At 36.3% G+C, this 25,273-nt stretch overlaps 1 protein-coding gene across 2 annotated transcripts; it reads left to right on the forward strand.

The window, feature by feature from the left end:
- The first annotated feature begins 23 nt into the window (after nucleotides 1-23).
- LOC122055751 (protein SEMI-ROLLED LEAF 2-like) lies at nucleotides 24-24,250 on the forward strand. Of its 2 annotated transcripts, XM_042617344.1 has the most exons (21): nucleotides 24-56; nucleotides 2,516-2,582; nucleotides 2,720-2,899; nucleotides 3,787-3,861; nucleotides 13,249-13,364; nucleotides 14,447-14,561; nucleotides 15,833-15,961; nucleotides 16,535-16,582; nucleotides 17,772-17,974; nucleotides 18,113-18,309; nucleotides 18,393-18,688; nucleotides 18,814-18,963; nucleotides 19,042-19,482; nucleotides 19,640-19,789; nucleotides 20,235-20,310; nucleotides 21,599-21,717; nucleotides 21,790-21,975; nucleotides 22,103-22,243; nucleotides 22,318-22,446; nucleotides 23,523-23,723; nucleotides 23,807-24,250. In XM_042617344.1, exons 3-21 carry the CDS (start codon nucleotides 2,765-2,767, stop codon nucleotides 23,951-23,953), a joined length of 3,054 nt encoding a protein of 1,017 aa, XP_042473278.1. In that variant the 5' UTR covers nucleotides 24-56; nucleotides 2,516-2,582; nucleotides 2,720-2,764; the 3' UTR covers nucleotides 23,954-24,250. The 2 variants fall into 2 exon arrangements, with proteins under 2 accessions (XP_042473278.1, XP_042473279.1); XM_042617345.1 differs by lacking the exon at nucleotides 24-56 and having other exon boundaries at nucleotides 2,510-2,582; nucleotides 2,704-2,899.
- The last annotated feature ends 1,023 nt before the right edge of the window (nucleotides 24,251-25,273 follow it).

Below are 25,273 nucleotides of genomic sequence, written 5' to 3' on the forward strand. Positions count from 1 at the left end.
AAGCCTTCTTCTTAAAGTTGAATCCTCCCCTTTTGCTTAAGGGCAAGATTCAACAGGTTAGTGATGACTCGAGGGGAAAAGGTTGATTAAAAGAGCTTTAATTGTGTGTTGTGTCTCCATAATCAATCAAGGACTCCATATCTTAGAAGTGATTTAATCATGTTGTCAGGTTGTAGGTGAGTGGAGTGTGTATGTATTGAAGAGTGATTTGAGGTGAGTATGATGAGGGGATTGTTCCCATTGTGGGAACTATAAATTGAAAGAGGTGGAGTTTTGTAGTGGAACTTGAGATGAGAGATTGAGGTTAAGTTCTTTACACCAAAATTAAACCCTTTCGGTCCTGGCTCAGGAATGATGATCTTACCTTTGGGAATAACAACTTGTGCAGGCTTTGATTGATATCCTGACTCGAGGAAGCTCATTATCTGTTGCACTCTATGCATATTGATAGCATGATTATCTTCTTTACTATGTTTATCATGATACATGTTTGCAGTACTTTTGTTATCCTCATACAACTTGTTTAATGTTTTTGTTTCTTTAGCCGAGAATGATGCATATATAATGTCTATCTTTTTACTAATAATGATGCATGTTTAGAGATTTATTTTATTAAACATTTTTAGATTTAACATCTTTTATGTGAAACGATGCACTAAACATAAAGAATTTGTATAAGGGCTATACTTAAAGCATGAGGTGAGTTAGGGTGTGTTGGGAAGGACTACACATAATTTGGACCTATTTTCTTATTCTAAAAGTTAGGAGGGCTATATTTATTTGGTTGTTTCTCAGAATTCTAATAGTTGTTTTGAAATTGAATTGATAAGCCACAATATTGTCAGGAAAATTCCCATTTTGTTTGGTTTCTTGATATACACTTGCAAGTTTAGTTTGGAAGGTGACATTGTGGGGATGGCCTGAAATTGGTTATTTAGATTAAATCTATTTTTCAATCAAACTGACCAGCTTACCACCTAACTATATAGGAGGAAAGATAGGGAGATCAAAGGAGAGGGGTCTGTGGGTTGAGGCAAGGGCAATGAGTGGTGAAGAAGGATTGATATCAAGGGATCGGAGGAAGGGGAAGATTGCAGGTTGAATTCTCACTGAGGACGAGAGCAGAGAAGGCAGCAAACAGAGGAAGATGGAAGAAGAAAAGAGGAAGTGGACAGTAGGACTGCTGACTTCGAGAGAAAGTAGAGGTCTTTGCAGTGAGCAGTAATGAAATGGGGAAGAGAAGAGGAGAGAGAGCAGCAGGCTGTAGGATTTGCTCAGAATGGCTCTGTGAACAGAGACAGGAAGGGGAAAGGAGGAAGAAGAAATTGGGAAGAAACAGAGAAGAAAGGGTTAATGTTGTTGTGTTCTTGAGGAAGTAGAACAAGAGGGTGTGGTGGGGAGTAGTCCTTGTTTGACCTTTGATCAAAAGTGAAAGAACATTGACCATCCATAATGTAAGCCTCTACCAAATCTTGGAATCATTAAAATACCAAGGTTGTTCTTTTTCTTATTTCTTATAGTTTTTAATAATTATTAAATTAGTTGTAGGGCAAACTTGTTTAGGAATTCCAGTTTCAAAAGAGAACATCTAGATCATTTTAGTATATGATACTTGTACCATAAGATATGACTTCAAACTTCAAAGTGGCACAACGTTGTCCCCTCGGGATGGTGCGGTGGTTGAGGCATGGGGTGTTGTCACATGAGGTCTTGGGGTCGAAACTCCGCACGTCCGAGCATGCCTTCCCCCATGCCTTGACCATTTGCACTAATGGCTAGTAGTCGCCCGTGATTTACCTCCTCCGTGTTGGCCTAGGGACGGGTTGGCGGGCGCTGGGGGCAAGCGAATCGCCTTTTGCCACAAAAGTGGCACAATGTCATGATATGTATAGTTATTGTTTATGATTAAATGAATAAAGTTTCAGATCATATATGATATATATATTGAAAATGTTGTGTATTGATTAGTGTCAATTGTTATATCAAGAGAAAGTTTGACAACCCATTTACTTGATTAACTACTTTCAAGTTGATGGCTATAAAGTGAAAATGACACCAACTTGGTGGGCTTATAATTTATATGTTGGTCAGGTTGACATGGCATTGAATTGCCATATGATACTAGTTCCCACTATTCATTAAAAGTGAGTGTGTATCTGTGCTAAGTGACCAACACATTTAATTGATTAACTAGTTTCGAGGTTATCTCTATAGTGGGGTTATATGTTGGTCAGGTTGTCATGGCACTGAATCAAAAGTGTAGCTGTGCTAGGTGACCTGTACCACTAGAGTTGATCATGGTCATAACTTGAACCTGAGACAATAGATTAGATTAAATTCTTGATGTTGGATTCTATGCCACCGATTTGATTTAAATGGAATCTATAATTAAGTTTTTTTATAAGTATTTTTGGTTTCTTTGTTTGAATGTATTATAATATCCTCATTCTCATTGATGTGCTACTTTAACTCTTCTGGGTATATACTCAAATTGTGCTTAATAATCTCTTTTCAGATAAAGAAGTGCATGTACCAAGCTAAAGGGTTTGAGTGGAATGCTCTAGTACTTGTAAGAATCTTTGGTAAGAATTATCTTGTAAATATATTTTTGATATGTACATATATCCTACAAATAAGGATTTATAGAAAGGTTAGTTATGAAATGAAAATTGTTCTAATACAGTCTGCTTTCTAACATACAAGGTAATTTCTTGAGTAGGTATTTGGCGTTCTGTTATACTCTACAATTGGGGCGTGACAGAAAATGGGGGTCATGTCAAGGCGTGTATTGCCTGCATGCAGCAGGCTCTGTTGCTTCTGCCCATCTTTGCGGGCACGATCACGGCAACCCGTTAAACGGTATAAGAAACTCCTCACAGATGTCTTCCCTCGCTCTCTGGTGAGCCATTCACTTACAATGGAACTACAATTTTCATTTTTTTTATTTTTCATTCTGTTGAAGCTTAGTTAACTGGACTGTGATGGATGGGCAACACTTGTTGTCATGCTATTTTTCTGTCCTTAGATTTTGTTCATTATCCATCTCAGCTTCAGTTTCTTTCAAACTGTTTTTGTAATCTCATACAGGACTAGACATTATATTTTAGTGAAATAATTATTGGTAAAACTGAAACTATTCTTAAAAAATTTGACCAAGTTTGTGAATAATGCTTCGATCAGACTTTAGTTTTGCTTCTTGTTGACCAACCAACCTACCCTTTCTTGTGGTGTTATCAATTAATGCCACCAGAATTAATTCCATTCTCAATGGATGTTGTTGATTTGGAAGAATGTTCTGTTCTAACATGCAAACTCATTGTTGTTTTTACAAATGGCCAAATAGATCTACCAACTATGACCTTCCTTTTTCACAGATCATCAAGGTATTCTGCTAATAGATGTGCATTACATGCAATTTACTGTTCTAGCATCTACTTATATCAATTGAGTAATTAATTGATGGCCGCATTGTTCTTTGTGAGCAGATTTAGCATCCCTTTTTAGCAGAAAAGAAATTGGTTGGGAATTAGGGGTATCCCAGTATGAAGAACTTGTCAGTTTAGGTCTGGAAGAGTTGATACACAACTTTTTATGTCATAATTTATCATGTATTTATTTCATACTCCAATTATGAGTAGTTTTGATCCAGGTTCCAACTAATAACTATGCACGAAGTATCTATTAACTTTCAGTACCAGTGCAAAATGAAGCTTGCTAACTTGTTATTGCCTAAAATAAAATATATTACAAACATAGAAAATGTTAGTTGCTCATGTGAAATTACAGGATGGAGAACCAAATGACAGAATGATTGGCAAGCTTTGTGATTATGCCTCAAAAAATCCAATTCGTATCCCAAAGGTTTGCATCATTACTGTTATTCCACTGCATGTTGTGCTAAATCACCATGGTAGATTTTACTGCTGAATACTGATTTTCCTATGTTATGTTTGTTCTTTGCATTTGCACCAGGCTGCCCTTTATGTTTGTTCTTTGCATTGATAATGTTTGAATATATGCTACAATCAAATAATACTGTCACTTGGACATAATCCTGTTAATTGGGAGTACGAGAAATTTTTGTCATTTTGCCTGTTCAAAGAACTTTTTGGTGTCCACTTCAGTGCTATTAGGTGTTTTTACCTTAAGTTCCTCCTACCTGTTGCTTACCTAACTTGTCATTGAAGGAGTTTTAAGATATGTTATCTATGATAGTTCCATGACATGCAGCAAGGAACACACTGTATAACTCCAAATTACTTTGAACTTGAAATTCTTGATGAAGTGATGTGATTTTCTACTTTTGGACGATGTTTCGTCATGCTATGCATGTTCTTATACCTGCATTATTTTCCATTCATCAGCCATTTATTCCCATTATTTGCTGATAATCGGTTTGTAGCGTAGTATTTAACACATTAGAATAACCCTGGTGTTTGTTCCCTTCACACATCATGAGCTTCTGCATGTAAGCTGCATAACGAATGTCCAGTGTTGTGGGACCATCATTTATCTCAAATAACAAATTTAGTGAGACATTATAATGGATAGTATCCCAATTTTTTCAATGTGTTACACTTCCATTCTGTTGAGGCTGATCTGATTGTATTTTCTGTCAATGCATCATAAGTTGCCACAGATATATAATGGAAGCTCTGAAATCGATCAAGATGCAATTTTGTCTTACCCTACTAGCATCATACATTCACCCCATGCAAATGTGTGCAATTGGTGTTAAGACCCTTGGCGGCCGACTAGGGGGTGGTGGTGAATAGCCTCTGCACAAAAACAAACAAAAATACCTTCCTCGGACTTATAACTTAAATAAAATGAACACTTGCATAAACAAAATAAGAGATAAACTAAAAAGACGAGGCTCACAAATTTACTTGGTTACAACCGGGGAGGTTGTTAATCCAAGGAAGTTGAATCACACTAAGAATCTCCTTCAGGCGGAGAAGTCTCTTACAGCAATGAACAAAAAAAAAAAACTAAACAAAAACTAAAGCGCACAAGTGTTGGTTCTTTGTATTTCACGTTCTTGTAAAGCTTTGGGAGCAAGACTGCTTATATAGTCTTGCTCGGGGCGCCTGGAAGATTCTAGGCGCCTGGAGAGGGATACAATTTTATCCCCTTCGCAATGGATCGCGGTCAAAGGTGATCTCGGCCATCAGGAATAGGGGTCACCCGAACCCAACTTCCGGCCTTCTCGAGCAAGCTACCGCTCCTGGCTTCTCGTCCCTCGGAAACGTCGCGCGCCTCCTTCTCGTCCGCCCGCGTACTCTTCCGCAGCACCTCGTCCCTCGGACGCATTGAGCCCGTCGGCTCTCTCCCGTGCCGTCCTTCTCGCTAGCTGCGTCTTTTGCTCGACGCCCTGTGCTCCTAAGTTCCTGTACACTTAGACACAAGGTTAAACACAACTGGACCTAACCTAACTTGTTTGATCACAGCAAAATAACCTTGGGGTATCAACAATCTCTCCTTTTTTGATGTAAGCAACCCAAGTTAAGTTAGGGTAAACTAGCATAAAGTAAAAGCAATAAATGTGCAGTTAAAGTGCAAAAATCAATAAATTTGCAGTTAAAGTGCAAAAATATTTAATCTACCTCTCCCTAGACTTAATCTTCCTCTCCCCTTTGATCACATAAAAAATGGGGTACCAAAAGAAATCTAAGTGTAAATTTCTCAAAAAATAGGAAAGTTTTTTAGTTAAAAAAAAAAAAAAAAATCAGATTTTCAACCTTTTTGAAAAAATTATCAAGTCTTTGAAAATTTTGAAAATAATTTTGATAGCACTTTAAAAAAAATGCAATAATTTTTTAAAAAAATTCTAAGTAAAAAATATTTTTGATATAAAAAAAATTGTAATATCAATAATTTGGTAAAGTAAAGTTGATACTTCCAAAAAAAACTTTAAGTTTTTTCTAAGTTAAAAACACCAAAAGGAAAATGTTTTAAGTAATTATTTAAAACATTATTTAATTACAATTAAATGATTTCAGTTAGTCAATTAAACATTTTATTTCATTAATTGACTTCCAGACTATGGCGAGACACTAGGTCTTCTTGGTTATTGGAGCAACAACCACTTTCTAGACAAAGCCTCTTAAGTAAATTCAAATATTTAATTTTCTTGCTGAAATTCCTAAGTCTAATTAAAGTTCAATTTAGACAAGACTTTGGAACCCAACATAGGTTCTAGCCATTGGGTTAATTAAAAATCTTTTAGGAATATATTTCTGAGAAATTTTCCTAATTTGTCCCTTGTGGTAATTAAAATGCCAGTTCAAATTATTATATTTCCTAATATTTTGATTTTTAATATTTAAGCATGCATGATTTTTCAAGTATTCTACTTGTATTTTCAATTCATCATTTTCCAATTTTAACTTTTCAAAATCTTCTAATAGGCAAGATTGGGCTAGAATTAATTTTAACTCTTTAATTTCTTTTTCTAATTTGCAACAATCTTTAGATAATAATTTAACAAATTTAAATAACTTATCGGGAGGAAGAGATCGTACTTAACTTACCTTGTCGTTCTCGTTATCCGTAGCTCCCCCTGAACTGCTGCTCTCTTCCGATGTCGCTCCCCCTTCATCGATGCTCTCGATGCGCATTTCGGACGAGCTTGCTTCGTTTTCGTTGTCTTGATGACTTGCCATTAATGCAAGTCCGGCAACAGCTTCAACTTCTGATTCAGACGACTTTTCGTCCCACGTCGCCTTTAGTGTCTTGTACTTGATGAATTGGACAGGCTTCTTGTTCTTCCCTTTGTCCTTGTCCTTAATCTTTATCTTAGGACAGTTGTCTTTAACGTACCCTTCTTCGTTGCAATGGTAGCATCTGATTGTTCTTTTCTTTCTACCCTGCAGATGGGTAGTTTTTCTATATTTAAATAATTTTTTAAATTGTCTTACCATCATTACCGTTTCGTCGTCGTCCGGAGAGGATTCTGAATCTCGTTCGTCCATCCTTGCCTTAAAGGCAACGTTGTGCTTCGGCTTCTTCGGATATGCACATCTCGTTTCATGGACTTTAAATGTTGAAAACATTTCTTCTAAGATAACAGAATCTAAATCTTTAGAAATATAGTAAACATCTACTAATGATGCCCACTTAGTAGATCTAGGAAATGCATTAAGCGTGTACCTTAACGAATCTCGGTTGCTTACCTTTTCTCCGAGATTCATGAGTCCGGTGATTACTTCATTCTCGAGTGAAGATGTGCAACGGTTTCTTCTGCTTCTAGTTTTATGTTGCTTAACTGATTTCTTAACAGATCCCGTCTCGCGAGCTTGGCTTCGGACGTCCCTTCGTGTAGCGGAACTTCTCCTAAAGCTCCTTTGTTGAGTCGTAGGTGCCGATCCGGTTGACTTCTTGTGGCGGTAGAACGCTCAGCAGATGAAACTCTGCTTTGCCGTTTGCCACGAAATCGGCCCGCTCCTTCTTTGTCCACTGGTATTTTTCCTTTCTTTCGGGTGCTACAAAACTGAATTTCATTATTAAAAGTAATTCAAAGTCGGTTTTAAAGAATATCTCCATTTTCTTTTTCCAACTCGCGAACTCCCCCTAGAACTTCGGTGGGTATATGCTCGGTCCGGCCATTGATTCGGTGCTTCGATCGGCGGTTAGTCTTCCTGAAGTGCCCTTGCTCTGATACCACTTGTTAGGACCCTTGGCGGCCGGTTAGAGGAGGGTGAATAGCCCCCACACAAAAACAAACAAAAATACCTTCCTCGGACTTATAACTTAAATAAAATAAACACTTGTATAAACAAAATAAAAGATAAACTAAAAAGACAAGACTCACAGATTTACTTGGTTACAATTGGGGAGGTTGTTAATCCAAGGAAGTTGAATCGCACTAAGAATCTCCTTCAGGCGGAGAAGCCTCTTACAACAATGAACAAAAAAAAAAGCTAAACAAAAACTAAAGTGCATAAGTGTTGTTTCTTTGTATTTCATGTTCTTGTAAAGCTTTGAGAGCAAGACTGCTTATATAGCCTTGCTCGGGGCGCCTGGAAGGGTTCCATGCGCTTAGAGAGGGATACAATTTTATCCCCTTCGCAATGGATCGCGGTCAAACGCGATCTAGATAAACTTCGATTCCGGGCGCCCGAACCAGGAAAGTCAGCCAAGTTGACTTTTTCAGTCCGGGCCTTTCGCTCCGGTTTCGCTCGCCTCGATCTGGGTCTTCCGCTCCGGTTCCTCTTGCTTGGGTGATCTTGGCCATCAAGAATAGGGTTCACCCGAACCCAACTTTCGGCCTTCTCGAGCAAGCTTCCGCTCCTGGCTTCTCGTCCCTCGGAAATGTCGCGCGCCTCCTTCTCGTCCGCCCGCGTACTCTTCCACAGCACCTCGTCCCTCGGACGCATTGAGCCCGTCGGCTCTCTCCCGTGCCGTCCTTCTCGCTAGCTGCGTCTTTTGCTCGACGCCCTATGCTCCTAAGTTCCTGTACACTTAGACACAAGGTTAAACACAACTGGACCTAACCTAACTTGTCTGATCACATCAAAATGACCTTGGGGTATCAACAATCTTCCCTTTTTTGATGTAAGCAACCCAAGTTAAGTTAGGGTAAACTAACATAAAGTAAAAGCAATAAATGTGCAGTTAAAGTGCAAAAATCAATAAATTTGCAGTTAAAGTGCAAAAATTGAAAAATATTTAATCTACCTCCCCCTAGACTTAATCTTCCTTTCTCCCCTTTGATCACATAAAAAATGGGGTACCAAAAGAAAACTAAGTGTAAATTTCTCAAAAAATAGGAAAGTTTTTTAGTTAAAAAAAAAAAAAAAAAAATCAGATTTTCAACCTTTTTGAAAAACTTATCAAGTCTTTGAAAATTTTGAAAATAATTTTAATAGCACTTTTAAAAAAATGCAATAATTTTTTAAAAAAATTCTAAGTAAAAAATATTTTGATATAAAAAAAAATTGTAATATCAATAATTTGGTAAAGTAAAGCTGATACTTCCAAAAAAAATTTTAAGTTTTTTCTAAGTTAAAAACACCAAAAGGAAAATGTTTTGAGTAATTATTTAAAATATTATTTAATTACAATTAAATGCTTTATCAGTTAGTCAATTAAATATTTTATTTCATTAATTGGCTTCCAGACTATGGCGAGACACTAGGTCTTCTTGGTTATTGGAGCAACAACCACTTTCTAGACAAAGCCTCTTAAGTAAATTCAAATATTTAATTTTCTTGCTGAAATTCCTAAGTCTAATTAAAGTTCAATTTAGACAAGACTTTGGAACCCAACATAGGTTCTAGCCATTGGGTTAATTAAAAATCTTTTAGGAATATATTTCTGAGAAATTTTCCTAATTTGTCCCTTGTGGTAATTAAAATGCCAGTTCAAATTATTATATTTCCTAATATTTTGATTTTTAATATTTAAGCATGCATGATTTTTCAAGTATTCTACTTGTATTTTCAATTCATCATTTTCCAATTTTAACTTTTCAAAATCTTCTAATAGGCAAGATTGGGCTAGAATTAATTTTAACTCTTTAATTTCTTTTTCTAATTTGCAACAATCTTTAGATAATAATTTAACAAATTTAAATAACTTATCGGGAGGAAGAGATCGTACTTAACTTACCTTGTCGTTCTCGTTATCCGTAGCTCCCCCTGAACTGTTGCTCTCTTCCGATGTCGCTCCCCCTTCATCGATGCTCTCGATGCGCATTTCGGACGAGCTTGCTTCGTTTTCGTTGTCTTGATGACTTGCCATTAATGCAAGTCCGGCAACAGCTTCAACTTCTGATTCAGACGACTTTTCGTCCCACGTCGCCTTTAGTGTCTTGTACTTGATGAATTGGACAGGCTTCTTGTTCTTCCCTTTGTCCTTGTCCTTAATCTTTATCTTAGGACAGTTGTCTTTAACGTACCCTTCTTCGTTGCAATGGTAGCATCTGATTGTTCTTTTCTTTCTACCCTGCAGATGGGTAGTTTTTCTATATTTAAATAATTTTTTAAATTGTCTTACCATCATTACCGTTTCGTCGTCGTCCGGAGAGGATTCTGAATCTCGTTCGTCCATCCTTGCCTTAAAGGCAACGTTGTGCTTCGGCTTCTTCGGATATGCACATCTCGTTTCATGGACTTTAAATGTTGAAAACATTTCTTCTAAGATAACAGAATCTAAATCTTTAGAAATATAGTAAACATCTACTAATGATGCCCACTTAGTAGATCTAGGAAATGCATTAAGCGTGTACCTTAACGAATCTCGGTTGCTTACCTTTTCTCCGAGATTCGTGAGTCCGGTGATTAGTTCCTTCATTCTCGAGTGAAGATGTGCAACGGTTTCTTCTGCTTCTAGTTTTATGTTGCTTAACTGATTCCTTAACAGATCCCGTCTCGCGAGCTTGGTTTCGGACGTCCCTTCGTGTAGCGGAACTTCTCACAAAGCTCCTTTGTTGAGTCGTAGGTGCCGATCCGGTTGACTTCTTGTGGCGGTAGGACGTTCGATGGAACTCTGCTTTGCCGTTTGCCACGAAATCGGTCTGCTCCTTCTTTGTCCACTGGTATTCTTCCTTTCCTTCGGGTGCTACAAAACTGAATTTCATTATTAAAAGTAATTCAAAGTCGGTTTTAAAGAATATCTCCATTTTCTTTTTCCAGCTCGCGAACTCCCCCTCGAACTTCGGTGGGTATATGCTCGGTTCGGCCATTGATTCGGTGCTTCGATCAGCGGTTAGTCTTCCTGAAGTGTCCTTGCTCTGATACCACTTGTTAGGACCCTTGGCGACCGGCTAGAGGAGGGTGAATAACCCCCGCACAAAAACAAACAAAAATACCTTCCTTGGACTTATATCTTAAATAAAATAAACACTTGCATAAACAAAATAAAAGATAAACTAAAAAGACGAGACTCACAGATTTACTTGGTTACAACTGGGGAGGTTGTTAATCCAAGGAAGTTGAATCGCACTAAGAATCTCCTTCAGGCGGTGAAACCTCTTACAACAATAAACAAAAAAAAAGGCTAAACAAAAACTAAAGTGCACAAGTGTTTTTTTTTGTATTTGATGTTCTTGTAAAGCTTTGAGAGCAAGGCTGCTTATATAGTCTTGCTCGGGGCGCCTGGAAGGGTTCCAGGCGCCTGGAGAGGGATACAATTTTATCCCCTTTGCAATGGATTGCGATCAAACACGATCTAGATAAACTTCGATTCCGGGCGCCCGAACCAGGAAAGTCAACCAAGTTGACTTTTTCAGTTCGAGCTTTTCGCTCCGGTTTCGCTCGCCTCGGTCCGGTTCTTCTGCTCCGGTTCCTCTTGCTTGGGTGATCTCGGCCATTAGGAATAGGGTTCACTCAAACCCAACTTTCGGCCTTCTCGAGCAAGCTTCCGCTCCTGGCTTCTCGTCCCTCGGAAACGTCGCGCGCCTCCTTCTTGTCCGCCCGCGTACTCTTCCGCAGCACCTCGTCCCTCGGACGCATTGAACCCGTCGGCTCTCTCCCGTGCCATCCTTCTCGCTAGCTGCGTCTTTTGCTCGACGCCCTGTGCTCCTAAGTTCCTGTACACTTAGACACAAGGTTAAACACAACTGGACCTAACCTAACTTATTTGATCACATCAAAACAGCCTTGGGGTACCAACAATTGGTACCTTTGTCATTTGCCCATCTTAGGTACATATAGTTTGTGCTTAGGTGGGGAATATCACCTCATTTTGAAACGTATTCTGTTTCTTAAATGTGTCTCTTTCTACTATTTCTAGTTGAGTAACCTTCATTTCATATCCCTTTCTTCTTTATTTTGGCTTACACTAATCATGCCAAGTTTGATTGGCGTAGCATAATTTCCGCAGCAAAAACTATTAGGAAAGGCTTCAATTGTATGTTTCACTTAACACTTCCCTTTGTTGTGGGTGGGTTGATTGGACTCATCCAACCACTCATGGACTTGATTGATATTTTTGGAATTACAATGGCTTTCATGATTCAAACATAAGATCTCTTCCTTTGTTACCATGTTAAATTTGGATGGCTACTGTAATCCTAACAACTTTCATGATAGAATACGAAATAATAATATTAGAGAGAAAGTTGTAGTTGCACCTATTGAGGGAAAACTCAAAGAGACATGTGTAAGAAGGTATGACAATCTACTTAGGTGACCGATAAATGTCCCACTTAGGTGATGTGAGATCATGACAAATACACATATTAATCAAGGAATAGGGAAATCTTAGTAACAACATAAAACTCATTTAAATATAGATGAGGATATAGTAGTAGGAGATTGAGTCCAATGGTATAAGAGGATTTATATAGCCGATTCCACTTAGTGGGTGAAGTTCATCAGGAAACAGAGAGCTGACATAAATTGACTGAAGTGGGGAAGGACCAAGAAGGGAGAAGATATGTTTAATTATTAAATCAGAGATGCAAGACAAGACTAACTGATTGTGCTCCTCTTCTCTTTTCAATGTATATTTGTGATATGCCAATCATTTCTCTGATTGAATAATTTGCATGATATAAAAATGCAACAGTGAGACAATTTTTTACTAGTTTATCTTTCATATAGGATCATAATGGCCTGGTGTTGGTTCATATGCTACTGCAAATATAAGCTCAAACTAGTACATAGGACACAGTATTCTGCATATTTTGTTTCATATGCTGTTAATGGTCTTTGAATTAGAGATGAAACAAATAAAGGAAGAAAAAGGCATCAATAGCTCAAAATTAGGTGGGAGCTCGAGTCATACAAGGCACTGAGAATCTGTGATGTCCCTTCTCCCTTTTAAATTAACACATTTAATGTCATAGCAGGATTGGCATGAATATATTTTGTCAATGGACTACATGCTTGCTGTGTTTTTTTCCTTTCATTTAATGAAGTAGCTCCAAGTCTAATATCTGGCAGGCTTCTATGCTGGAATTGCCTCCAAATAGTGGCAACTTTTTTCCTTGCGTAATTGTATCCAAGTTTGCTAGAATATTGTACTTCTGTACCTTCCTTCAATGAGTTGGAGTTTTTGTTGAATTATAAAAATGTAGTTGGAATTAGTTCTGATTACTTCTGTTCAAGTGTTAGTCACCACTTCAGGAGACTGGTAAAAACTATTTGTAATTCCTCTGGTTATTTACTCAAGTCATCATCTAGATGCTGTATAAATTTCTTCATCGAGTTGTTAAAGAGAAACTTAGTTTATTGTATCTATTTTTCCTGTCGAGTTTGATCTGAAGACTTATTCTGTAATTGATGTGTATTTTATCTGTAGATCACGAACTACTTGGAGCAGAGATTTTATAAAGAATTGAGAAATGAACATTTTTCTTTGGCAAAAGTGGTCCCTTGTGTTTATAGGAAATTATTAGCATCATGTAAGGAGCAAATGTGAGTAAATTGTACATGTTATCTTAGATTATCACATTATAATGCATATTGTTTTGTTAATTAATTTCTTTTTGTTTTTTAAAATTCCGCACTTGCTAGTTATTACCTGTATTTGAACTTTTTAAGTCAATCTTGTTCTAACTTGCGAAGGTTTTCCCCTTTTGATGCAAAGGCACAAAGACTTGGACTTGGACATTTCCTGTTTAGGTTGATGTCAATAAAATACAACAGTCATATTATTGTTGTATGAATGAACACCACAGAGAAGTATGCAAGATGTGACTCACATTAATGAGACAAACATGATGAACTTTCAATTTTCTACACTACCCTTCATGATCTCTTGACGTTCTGAAAAATATTTTATTGATACTGATTAGTAATTTGGTGAACTTATATTCACTCGGCCATACTAATGTTTGAATATTATGTCTTGTAGTCACCTGATAATTAACATAGGCATGATACTTGAAAAGAAGAATGAGAAAGTGAGTTAAATACTTGGTGTCTGTATTTCTTATACAATTTGTTTCAATTCATTTCATGTTGACAACATGTTATATCTTCACAAGTAAAAATACCGGTAGTATTGGTTCTCACCAACTAATGTTTATCTGTCTGACAAAGATTTGATGAAGTTATTGCTTCTCCTTCTTGTTATCTTATACAACTTTACTACGCAGGAGTTGTCAGTGCATCTCTCAGTGTACGGGCAAAGTGCATACATATTTAAAATTTGTTGTATTGGTGTCCGAGATCATAATTTCTTACTTTGGAAATTATGTGCTAGACCCCTTGACTTCTCAAGTAGTCATTATGATTTTATCCGAGAGGAAAATGTTTCCTCATTATCTTTAACATTTCAAAGTCAGCATCTTGTTGCATTTTTTGTGCAAGTAATTCAAGCTCTTTCATCTTTCTCAAGGTGGGATAATAATTGGAAATATATCAATATAATGCTGTGAATAAATTAAAGCACTTTTGGTATTAGTTCGAATTCCTTAATATTTAGAATGAATTCTGTTATCTTGTGGTATTGGGCTTTAATTCATCTTCTAATTGGTTTAATTATGTTCACTCAGGCCATTGTATGCTACTAGCTTGTTGAGCATTGTGCAAATATTACTTGACCAAACACAACAAGACGATATGTGTATTCTTGGTTGTCTTACACTTGTTGACTTCCTTAACAATCAGGTAACTTGTTCAGTGTTGCTAGGATCTTTTATATGTTTTAATTATTATTTTTCTGTAATGAAGGATATATTATTGTAGTTAACAACAACAAATATTAGATCATGTTTTTGAGTTGATATCTCATAGTGTAGGGAAGTTTTGATAGGCATTTAAGGGTGTGTTTGGTTCAAGTTATCCTCACACTTCCAAGGTTATTACATTCCGGGCCATATCCTCCATTTGCTAACGTGGCAGACATGTTCCATTACCTGAGAATCACTCATTACTTGAACCAGACATATGATTAAATAACATAACCTTCCTCAAACCCTTTTGAATGTAGTGGATAACAGCGGAGCCTGAGAATTGATGTGTATTCGAATCATAGGAGCTGGTAATTATAGATATGCTCATATTGGTGATGTTTATTGTTGCTGTAATTAAAGAAGCAGTGTCAAATATGCCACTAGAAAGATCAGAAGTAATTAGAGCTGTAATACGCTTTCACTGCAATCTTTGTTGCAGTTTACTTAATCAGCAAATGTGAGCTGCCAAGTTAAAAAGAATTTGCTTCCAGAGTCGAATTGATGTAATAATCTTGGCATTTGTCCATCTTTTTTGTCCTATATGAGAGACAATATTAAAGAAGTTTGAGAGTTAGATTTGGAACTTGCAATTTCTTAAGAGAAATGAATATATTATAGAATTTCTTTTGTTAGGCACCTATTTTCTGTATTGTCTTTTTGTTTTGGTTGAAGATATTTGTTTAATAGTGAAAAGTGAATGTTTAAATTAAATTAGCTTCTAAATGCTCCAGTAGGATATAAGTGCACATTATTTCATTATTTTAGACATTGATACCTCCTCCCTAACTACCGACTATGATTTATTTCTTTTCCTTGATTAAGATGGATTGGTAGTTCCTTAGGGCTTCTTCTTTAAACACCTTAATTGTCTCAAAGTGCTTTAGTTTCACACCTATTCTACTTAGACACGCCACTATTACCCTGCACAGTTGTATCATTATTCCTACTCTTTTTCTTTGGGAATTAACATCTTTCATAAAAATGGTGGTTTCTGGTATGACTTCAATACTCCTAATTGGATATTGATGGTTTTAAAAATGTTAAATTTCTACTGTAGCCAAGTGTCAAAAGTTGACCACAGAACTTCCTGGACTTCTAGTATAATCTTGGTTTGCACAGCTTTCTTGATATTTTGTCAGATTAAATTTTGATCGATCATCTGTCAGGTGCACTTATTTGTTCTTTTGTGGTATGCATTTGTACAAGGTGGATAGCACATACATGTTCAATGTAGAAGGCTTCATACCAAAGCTTTGCGGACTTAGTCGAGAAGTAGGGGAAGATGATAGGGGACTTCGTTTGCGTTCCGCAGGCCTGCAAGCTCTTTCTTCCATGGTACTCTAGTCCATGATCTGCAAGAATTGCAATTTCATTTTTCTATAATCCTTTATCCACAATGTTCAATTCAAATTACTTGATCTATATTATTATTATTATTATTTTCTAATGCCAGTTTGCTATGTTACTTATCAGAGTCAAGTTGCTACTGTAAGCTTGTCTTTCTGTCGTATTTTTTTTATTTTAGTGCAAGATCATCAAAATTTAGTTAGTGGCTTGAGTTTACTATCTTCTTGTAAGTCCCTATTCCTGGTTCCGGGGGGGTTGGGATTGGCTGTTATTCTGGAAACAGTTATTCTGACTGTTGTGATTAGCTGGCATACCTTGATGCATGTTTGCTTATGCCGAATAATTTACCAATATTTTATTTTTCTTAGATGTATGAAAATTCACTGTGCTAGTTTCTAAATCCAAATTAATTTGTAAAACTCTTGGTTTTAATAAATCCATGAATTGGGACAAGATGAATCTATGCATTATCGATAAGACATGTTAGCCTTCCTCCATTCATGTTTTTTTATCTCCAGTTTCTTTCTTTATCGAGATACTGATTTTATCCCTTGACTCCAGGTGCTTTTCATGGGTGAATACTCTCATATCTCGATGAATTTTGATGATGTAAGTTTTTCCTTTTCACTGTTCCTTGTATTCTGAGTTTTCATTATCCTAACAAGATTATTATGTCCAAGTTTACAATTTACAGATATTGTACCTAGAGGCATTTGATCGAGTTCTTTTTAATTTATCAGCTCTTATTCTTAGCAACAAAGAATCTTATGTTATGCACACTTCATGTATAGGATATATTTTGGTGTCACCTTCCTTTTTAAATTCCTTTTACATTGCACAATTGTGTTTGCTTGCTTATGTTTGTAGGATGGAAATAGAATATAAATATTTGCTGTTGAATTTTGGATGAACTATCTATTCAGTTTTCTGGCGTCTGAAAGTCAAAAGGACCATCCCTTTGCATTAATGGTTACAAAAATCTTTTGTCACAGTTCTAAGATGGTAGGGTGATCCTAATCTCTGTGGTTTCTATCGCTAGTTCAGGCATTTATTTGACATTTGATCCTATGAAGTGTCAAACTCATTTTAAGAAGGATATTATACTGAATCCTATTTCTGAATCTAAGGTGGCTGTTTCCACTTTGTGCCTTGAAATCTTACCTTGAAAAAGTTTGCCTAGTCATGCTAGATGAAGACCAATAATTTGATAAAACTTTCCATGTTTGACTAAATTTTATATTCTTAGATTTTATTCCTTAATTGATATTAGTCCCTTCCATACAATTTATTGGGTTGTTAGCTTTCTATATTAACATCTCTGTCTCTTGATGTTAGCTGACATATACCTAGATTGGAGGGTACCACATACACATCACTAGTCACATGCAACTTTTCATGTTTTGTTTAATATGGAAAACGAATAGGCCGATTTTGGACCTTTTTTTCTATTGAAGGAAGGGGTAAACTCCACCTGAGTGACTGGCTGGAATTGGTCCAAAAGCATTGTGCAACATTACCAAAGCCCATAACAACTAAGCTACTAGCTGTCTGTCTTAAATTGACCTAACACTTTGAGGTGATGAAAAGGCAGATTTATGTATATTTGACTTTATTGATTTAGAATGTCATTTTTTGCCGTGACATTTTAGATTTTATAGGAGATTCAAATTGGGTTCATGAACTTTTCTCATGATATATTTATTTTGATCGCTAGTTAGTTTATTTCCTAGGGCTTGTGTGTTTCCTACTTGCCTTTATTGGAAAAATGTTTTATATTTGTTTCCTCTACTTGAAACAGATTGTCGAAGTGATCTTGGATAACTACGAGGTTCCTCAAATTGGCTCTGATAATAGTAAGCATGATTTCCAGTCGATTCATGATCAGAATAAATGGGCTGAGGAGGTTGTTAGGGTAGAAGATAATGTTTCATCCTTCCAGGACTCCTGGAAAAAAGTTCTAACAGTACATCAGATCATAAATGTGGAACTTGATGCCACAGTGTAAGAACTTCACTGTTATCACATTTTTTCCCTTCTATTTATCTTGTTTCGTAATTTTCAGTGTAAAAAGTTGTCTGTTGATGTGTTTTTGTCCTTCTTACCTTGTTTCGTGCTATTAACTTCTATATTGTTAAGCAGGGACTTGACAAAATGCCCTGCACACTGGTCAAAAGTTTGCTTGCATAATATGTCTAAACTTGCCAAAGAAGCAACCACTGTAAGACGAGTTTTAGATCCTTTATTTCGTAAACTTGACAGTGGGAGGTACTGGTCTCCTGAGAAAGGAGTTGCTTGTTCTGTGCTATCTGAATTGCAGGTTCTGATGGAGAATTCAGGTATTTTCTGTTGCTCCTTTGTTGTGTTTTCTCATTTTAGCCTCTGCTGGGCATGGATAAACATAGCTTCTGTCTGCTTTCAGGACAGAATAATGATATGTTGATATCTACATTAATAAAGCACCTAGATCATAAGAATACAGGCAAGCAGCTTATCATGCAGGTCAATATCGTCAATGTTGCTGCTCATCTTACATTGCAAGCGAAACTCCAAGCCTCACTATCTGTAATCACTTCAATAAGTGACTTGACAAGGCATTTGCGCAAATGCTTACAATTTTCAATTGAAGCATCAAATATGGATGATGAAGATTCTGAGAGATGGAACTCTGTGCTCCATTTCGCTGTGGAAAATTGTATCAGAAAATTAGTCAATAAGGTCCTTTTAGTTTCAACACATAGATGAGTTCAAACTAGCTTTTTGAATATAATTTACTTTTTCAATTATCATCAGCCACTGGAGCTTCCTTCAGTCTCTTGATTTCTTTCATATTTGATTAACAGGTTGGAGATGTTGGACCTATTATTGACATGATGGCTGTTCTACTGGAAAATATTCCTACTACCACTACTGTAGCCAGAGCAACAGTTTCTTCTGTCTACCGCACTTGTCAGCTAGTTGCCTCCATCCCTGACTTGTCGTATCAAAAAAAGGTAAGATCGCCTTATGTTCTGTTTATTATTTCCAATATATTAGTGAATTCAGGTGTATGATGTATCCATACATTGCAGGCTTTTCCAGATGCACTATTTCACCAGCTGCTTCTAGCAATGTCACATCCTGAGCATGATATACGAGTTGGCTCTCATCGGATCTTTTCTTCTGTTCTTACGCCCACAATTGTTTGTCCTTGGTCAACTCCAGTTATTCCACTTTCTTTCAATGGATATGATCCAAAAGGAACACATTTGGTAGCACTGTCAGGTTATGCTTCCTCTAGAATCATTTTGGAGAAGCTCAGATTCAAGAACTCCGATGTCAATGAATCCCTAGTAAATGTAAAGGAAAAAAATGAGGCCACCGGAAAGAGGATGGAGGTAGAATTGCAAAACTCTTATGCAAGCTCTGAGCAGTACAGAGTTGACCCTTGCCAGAACAAAAGTCAGAGCATGGCATTTCTTCATCATGATAATTCAACTGAGGGGAATGCAACTGGCAGACTTGCCGAGGAAGTAGGCGCTGTTACTTCTTTAGCTGTTGATAATGACATTTTACAATGACTTTTTTCTTGAAAGAAAAAATTTGTACTAATAGATTTAAATTGGACTTATATTCTCATATCTGATGGAATTGTCTGTACTAATCATCTAATTTCATTTGATTAATTAGGAGTTGATTCTTATGCGACTGAGTAGTCACCAACTGGGTCTTTTGCTGTCATCAATTTGGGTCCAAGCCATGTCACCAGAAAATACCCCTGCAAATTTTGAGGCATTGGCCCACACATGCAATCTGGTTTTATTATTTTCTCGAACAAAGGTACCTACTTCTTGGACCAGTTTCTTACAATTTTGGTGTACAATATTCTTTTTTTCATATTGTCAACTGGTAATCACTACTTTAAAAAGCTCAAGAAGTTACAATGTATCTCCATCGCAGTCAAATTGCACTAAAGCCAAAGTGCAAGTCAAGGCTAGAGGGCTGACCAAGACTTCGAGAATCTCATAATGGAAATTAAGATAGATTTGTGAAGATTCAAATTATCATATGTGCAGTGCTTACATAAAAATATTTGATTGGATAATCATCTATATCAATGATTTTGGATGTTAGGAAAGTACCTGATTTATAATTTTAATGGAGCAGCATGCTTACTCTAACTTGTTTTGTCATGAGAAATGATTGTCAACTTGTGCCATTTTATCAGTGACGATACCAATTCTTCTTTTCATGTTTGATTGACACATTCATATGCTCTTGCTAGAATTCTAGTCATGTGGTCCTGGTTCGTTGTTTTCAGTTAGCATTCTCATTGAGGAAGATTGCTCTAGAGATCAAAAGTGAGTTCCTTTGATTATCATGCTACTTTTTATTCCTTGATCACTCCAATATGATTAGTTTTCAATGTGAAAAGATCAGTTCATGACCGACAAATTTTATCTTGTTTCAATGTTTGAAGTTTAATTTCCAAGTTGTGGTCTTCTTGCTAATACTGGGTAATATATTGACTTTAGTGCATATTATGGATTAAACACACGATAGTTGAGTTGAAGATAAACTGAGTGGAATAGTCAAGTTGAGAACCTTGGTTGAGAGGAGGGATGGGATGATTAGGGAGAGGGGAAATGGTGGAAGGAGAATGAAGAGTAGAGTTGATGTAGGGTCTACAAAGATGCAGAAGAGGAGGGGCTACAGAGAGATAAAGAGATATGGGTGTTCTGATACAAAGTGGAGAAAAGTCTATTTCAATCAGTGTTTACAACCAATGTTTATATAATCCCAAGCCTGACGCTACTTGAACTACAATGTAGGGACTAACTAATCCCATTGTTTCTAATATGACAAGTATTATATATATACTGGCAATATATTCAAACTTTCCAACAAAATAACCACAAACAATGTTCAGTGAGTTTGCAATATTACAAAACAAATTGATTTGACAATTGAAATTTGCACGTTGAAGATCCCAATTAAAGCTCTGTTCCCTCATGTTTTTTGCAATAAAAGTTCACTAGGTCCCTTCCAATGAATCCAATCTTTTTTTTTCTTTTGTAGGATCAGAAAGGAATTGAGTAATGTGGAGGTGGGGAAGATGTTGTGGATGGTGAGGGGTGATGTGGCAGCAATGGTTATGGAACACAGGGCTTAACACAACATAGAATGAAGAGTAAGAGGGGAAAAATATGATTGTTTGCCATGAGATTACACAATAATGGCTCATGCCTCTGGTGGCAATTTTATAGAATCAAAGAGAATTTTTTTTTATTAATAGACTAGAACTGCAAAACTGTGTATTTCATGAATAATTTATTGTCTTTATAATAAATTCAGTCTATTAAGATTCAACTAAGTAGACTAAGTTTGATTGAGAGAGAAATAGTGAATAGAATATTAATTCAAATCTCAGGAGCAGTTACAGTAAGTTTAACATATCATTAGAGCAAATGAAATTTTGAAATAACAAACCTTACGTTTTTCCTTACATTTCCATAGAATGCTAGTTATAACATACATATAAGGAAATTAAATGTTTAAATAGAATTTGTGTTGGGCTTTCAGTATTAGTGCCATCAGGGCGCCCTGAAAGTTTCATCCTGTTGTTCTAACATATCATCAGTAATGCAGACCCTTTGCAGCCTTCACGTAGAAGATGTTTGTATACCCTGACAACATCGATGCTTATATTTTCAGCCAGGGTAGGTGATATTCCAGATGTGATTACATCGGTGAAGATGGACACAATGGTTAGACATTTCATAATGTTTATGCACTTCATTTGAATCTCCTAAGGTTGTACTAAGTAGTCTGATTTGCAGGTTGATCCTCATCTTTGTCTAATTGAAGAGGGTAGGTTGCAAGAAACAGAATCTTGCTCTTACATTTATGGTTCTGAGGAAGATGACATTGCTGCAATGGAGTTACTTGAGAAAGTTGAAAATGATACGCAACTAAAAGAAGCTGTCATTTCACAGCTGACGAAGAAATTTGAGAGTCTACCAAAGGTAAATTCATTGCTTGCTCATACTTTCATCTTTTAACTAGTTCCACTTTTCTGATTGTTTTTCATAATTTTTCCCTTTTTGTTTTCCGTTCAGCTAATAGTAAAATGTTTTATCAACCACATTGCAGGGAAAGCTCATTTGTGTAAGAGAGCAGATGTTACAAGAATTTTCCCCTGATGATACCCTTCCAACTGGTGCACCTTTGTTCATGGAGACATCTTACCCGTCTTCGCCTCTTTTTCAAAATGGACATCAATCTTTTGAAGAGGTACTCTCTCGTGTTCAGTTGTCAGTCTAGGTCAACATTCTCATAAATGAGATCTTCCTACTTTCATTATGCAGGTCATGACTCCTACATTTTTGGAGGATGCGGACCCATTTTCAGAAGCATTCAGGAGGCAGTCTGATGGGAAGATGCCCGAGTCTATGAAAAATTTTGATGTCTTGAATGTTAACCAATTGATTGAATCGGTATGTGCTATCTTTGAAATCCTACATAAGGATCTTACAGCAACTTAGTAACGAACATTAGCATGGTTTGGTGTATCAGATTGTGAAAAATCAAATCCAAACTTAAATATTTTTCTTTGAATAATATAAACCAAAACTGAATCCAAATCATTTTTGCCATTGGAACCAAACTGAATTATCTGTTCCATTTCAGGTTGGTTCAGTTTTAAATTGAAAATATATCAATGAAAAATTAATTAATGGCTACTTTTTAAGCAAGGTTAATAACATCAAAAATTGCTATAGTTTAAGATTTTTTTTGTTTGACAATGAACACAAATAGCCAATGACTCTAATAGGGATACTAATTAATATAATAATATTTTGCTACACATACAGGGTTGAACTCAAATAAGTTTACTTGGCTTACAAACCAAAACCAAAACTTGAGTTAATCTTTTTCTATCTAGTGTATTTGGTTTATGAATTTTGTGTTATTATAGATGTCCAAGCCTAATGATGATGATTATCCTCAAACTCAGGTCAGCAAGATTTTGATAGCCAAAATATTGTCTGAACTTCCACTGAACTGTGAAACATTGGGAAATGATGACCGAGAGAACTGTGAATGCTATTTATTTATTTATATATTTTAAATTAATGAATGAAGAAATATATGGGAAAAAAGATGTGAACATGATTTTTATGCTTAGGTAGACTTATTGTTTGCACATGTTTTTTTATTGATTTAGAAAAACTTATGACGAGACAAATACTGGACTCATGAATTTGTTGTTGTTAATGCTTTTTTTCCTATCTTTTTTTTTTTGCAGTAAATGGTATTACCCTATAATATAATTTAGATGCATGACATTGCCTTATAATTTGAAAACGATAATGCTACAGATTGTTTTTCCTTTTTTTTAGCTTCACAAGAAGTAATTCAGACTTTGAAAATCGTCTCCTTGCTTGTTCCCGAATGATATTGAAACTCTTAGCACCAAGTTTACAGCTTATCAAATAAATGTTCTTGTAGTCTAGTGATATTCCATGCGTGCATTCCTAAATTATGAGCATTCTTGCCACTGAACTTGCAGGTTAACGAGACAGCGCGACAAGTTGCCAGTTCGCCAACTCCAACAATTCCAGTACCATATGACCAGATGAAAAGCCAATGTGAAGCCCTAATGAACGGGAAGAAAGAAAAGATGTCGGTTCTTCGAAGCTTCAAGCAACCGCAAGTTGACTGCAGAGTCATGCCAGAAGAGGAAATCCCCGATGCAGTGGATGCAAACTTGGCAAGTCTCCCTAAATATATTTTCAGACCATCTTTCTTTCCGTGACTATTTACACATAACAGAGACTTTGTATCTCCTGGCAGGTCCTGCATTATCCTGCAGCAGCGCTAAGATCAATCGAAGAGGAGCAAGCTCTACACAGTAACCCATTGTCAAATGAATGTGAGGAGTCCTTCAGACTACCGGCCGCGACCCCGTACGACAAATTCTTGAAAGCTGCTGGCTGTTGAGTCAAGACTGGATCAGTTTGCGCGTGATAAAATCTAATAATGTGGCAAAAGGCGAATGTGATAAAATCTAATAATTGTGGCAAAAGGCGAATATGCTCGTCCCCAGCGCCCCCGCCAATGATAAAATCTAATAATGCATGTTATAGAGTGTGTCTATATTTCCTTTCATTTCTTCTTTTATCAACTAATATATTCTTTCAAGCGACTGTAAACAAGGAATTGGTGTGTTTAAGTGTTTTTTTTCCCTTTCATTCAAATAAAAAGGATAATATTATATGCTACGTAATATTTCAAAAATCTGTTCCAAATTTGCCCGACACTAATCGGTCTGTGAGCTCGAGTCCATTAATGGGCACTTGATCAAGCCTGACATGGACCACGAATCGGGTTCCATAGTCCATCAATTTGTAAGACTGTGATAATTGAACACAAGACTACAATGAGGTAACTTACCACATTTTCTTCAGATGTGAAGCCTTATTGGTAAAACGTCAATTATTTCTTCAATTTTTCTTCGTATTCGATTGGAATCGTTGTAGACTGACATGACTGGCACTTCATAAAATTAAAGCATAAAATTGACGACTCAAATATTGCAATTTTAGTGAACACAATCTCAATCTTATCTATTACAAGCAAATGGTTTGATCATTTCCTTTCGATTGTGTGTTCTCGTCTACGTCTAGTGAATGGTTTGATCATTTTTCTTCAATTGGATTTCCTCCCTGTCTAGTGATATTAATTTAGGATCTATCTCTAATTGTGCATAAGTTATACTTTAGATTTACTCGGCAGCTGAATCTCAGGTTAAAAAACATCATTCATCAAGGAATAGACTCAAAGCTCAGAGCATTTTCTCCTTTTCCTCTAAAACAAAAAGGAAAAGAAAAGAAAAGATGGAAAAGACACCCCTGTCTCTTTGTCAAACAACGACGTTAAACATGCCATCAACTCCAAATTTCCTACTCCATTTAACGATGATCATCTCCGTAATCAGTCAATTTAATAAAGTTCATGGACTTTTCTGATAACTTTCTCACAAGGCCACCCAAGTCGTTCAACCAACCACGCTCTCCCCATCAGTCTCTCTCATTAGGTGAACCAATTATTTGAGGAAATTCACTTTAACCACCCCTTGTTTTCAAGTTTTTTACAATACTTTTGTTTTTAGATGCAAATGCCAACATAAAACAGTGATCATTTTTCTTCAATTGGGTTTCCTCCCCATGTGATATTAATTTAGGATTTAAGTTATATTTTTAATTTACTTGGTAGGTGAATCTCTTGATAAAAAATGTAAGAGTACAATAATAGGACGTC

Source organism: Zingiber officinale, chromosome 3B (assembly GCF_018446385.1).
Source record: "Zingiber officinale cultivar Zhangliang chromosome 3B, Zo_v1.1, whole genome shotgun sequence".
In the NCBI taxonomy this organism is placed as follows: Eukaryota; Viridiplantae; Streptophyta; class Magnoliopsida; order Zingiberales; family Zingiberaceae; genus Zingiber; species Zingiber officinale.

Excerpts from the sequence above, each read along its gene's own strand:
- LOC122055751 (XM_042617344.1), top strand. The coding sequence starts at position 2,765 with ATGGGGGTCATGTCAAGGCGTGTATTGCCTGCATGCAGCAGGCTCTGT. Across the intron at positions 19,483-19,639 it reads CTGGCAGACTTGCCGAGGAA|GAGTTGATTCTTATGCGACT; the intron begins GTAGGCGCTGTT and ends TTGATTAATTAG. Across the intron at positions 22,244-22,317 it reads GACATCAATCTTTTGAAGAG|GTCATGACTCCTACATTTTT; the intron begins GTACTCTCTCGT and ends TTCATTATGCAG.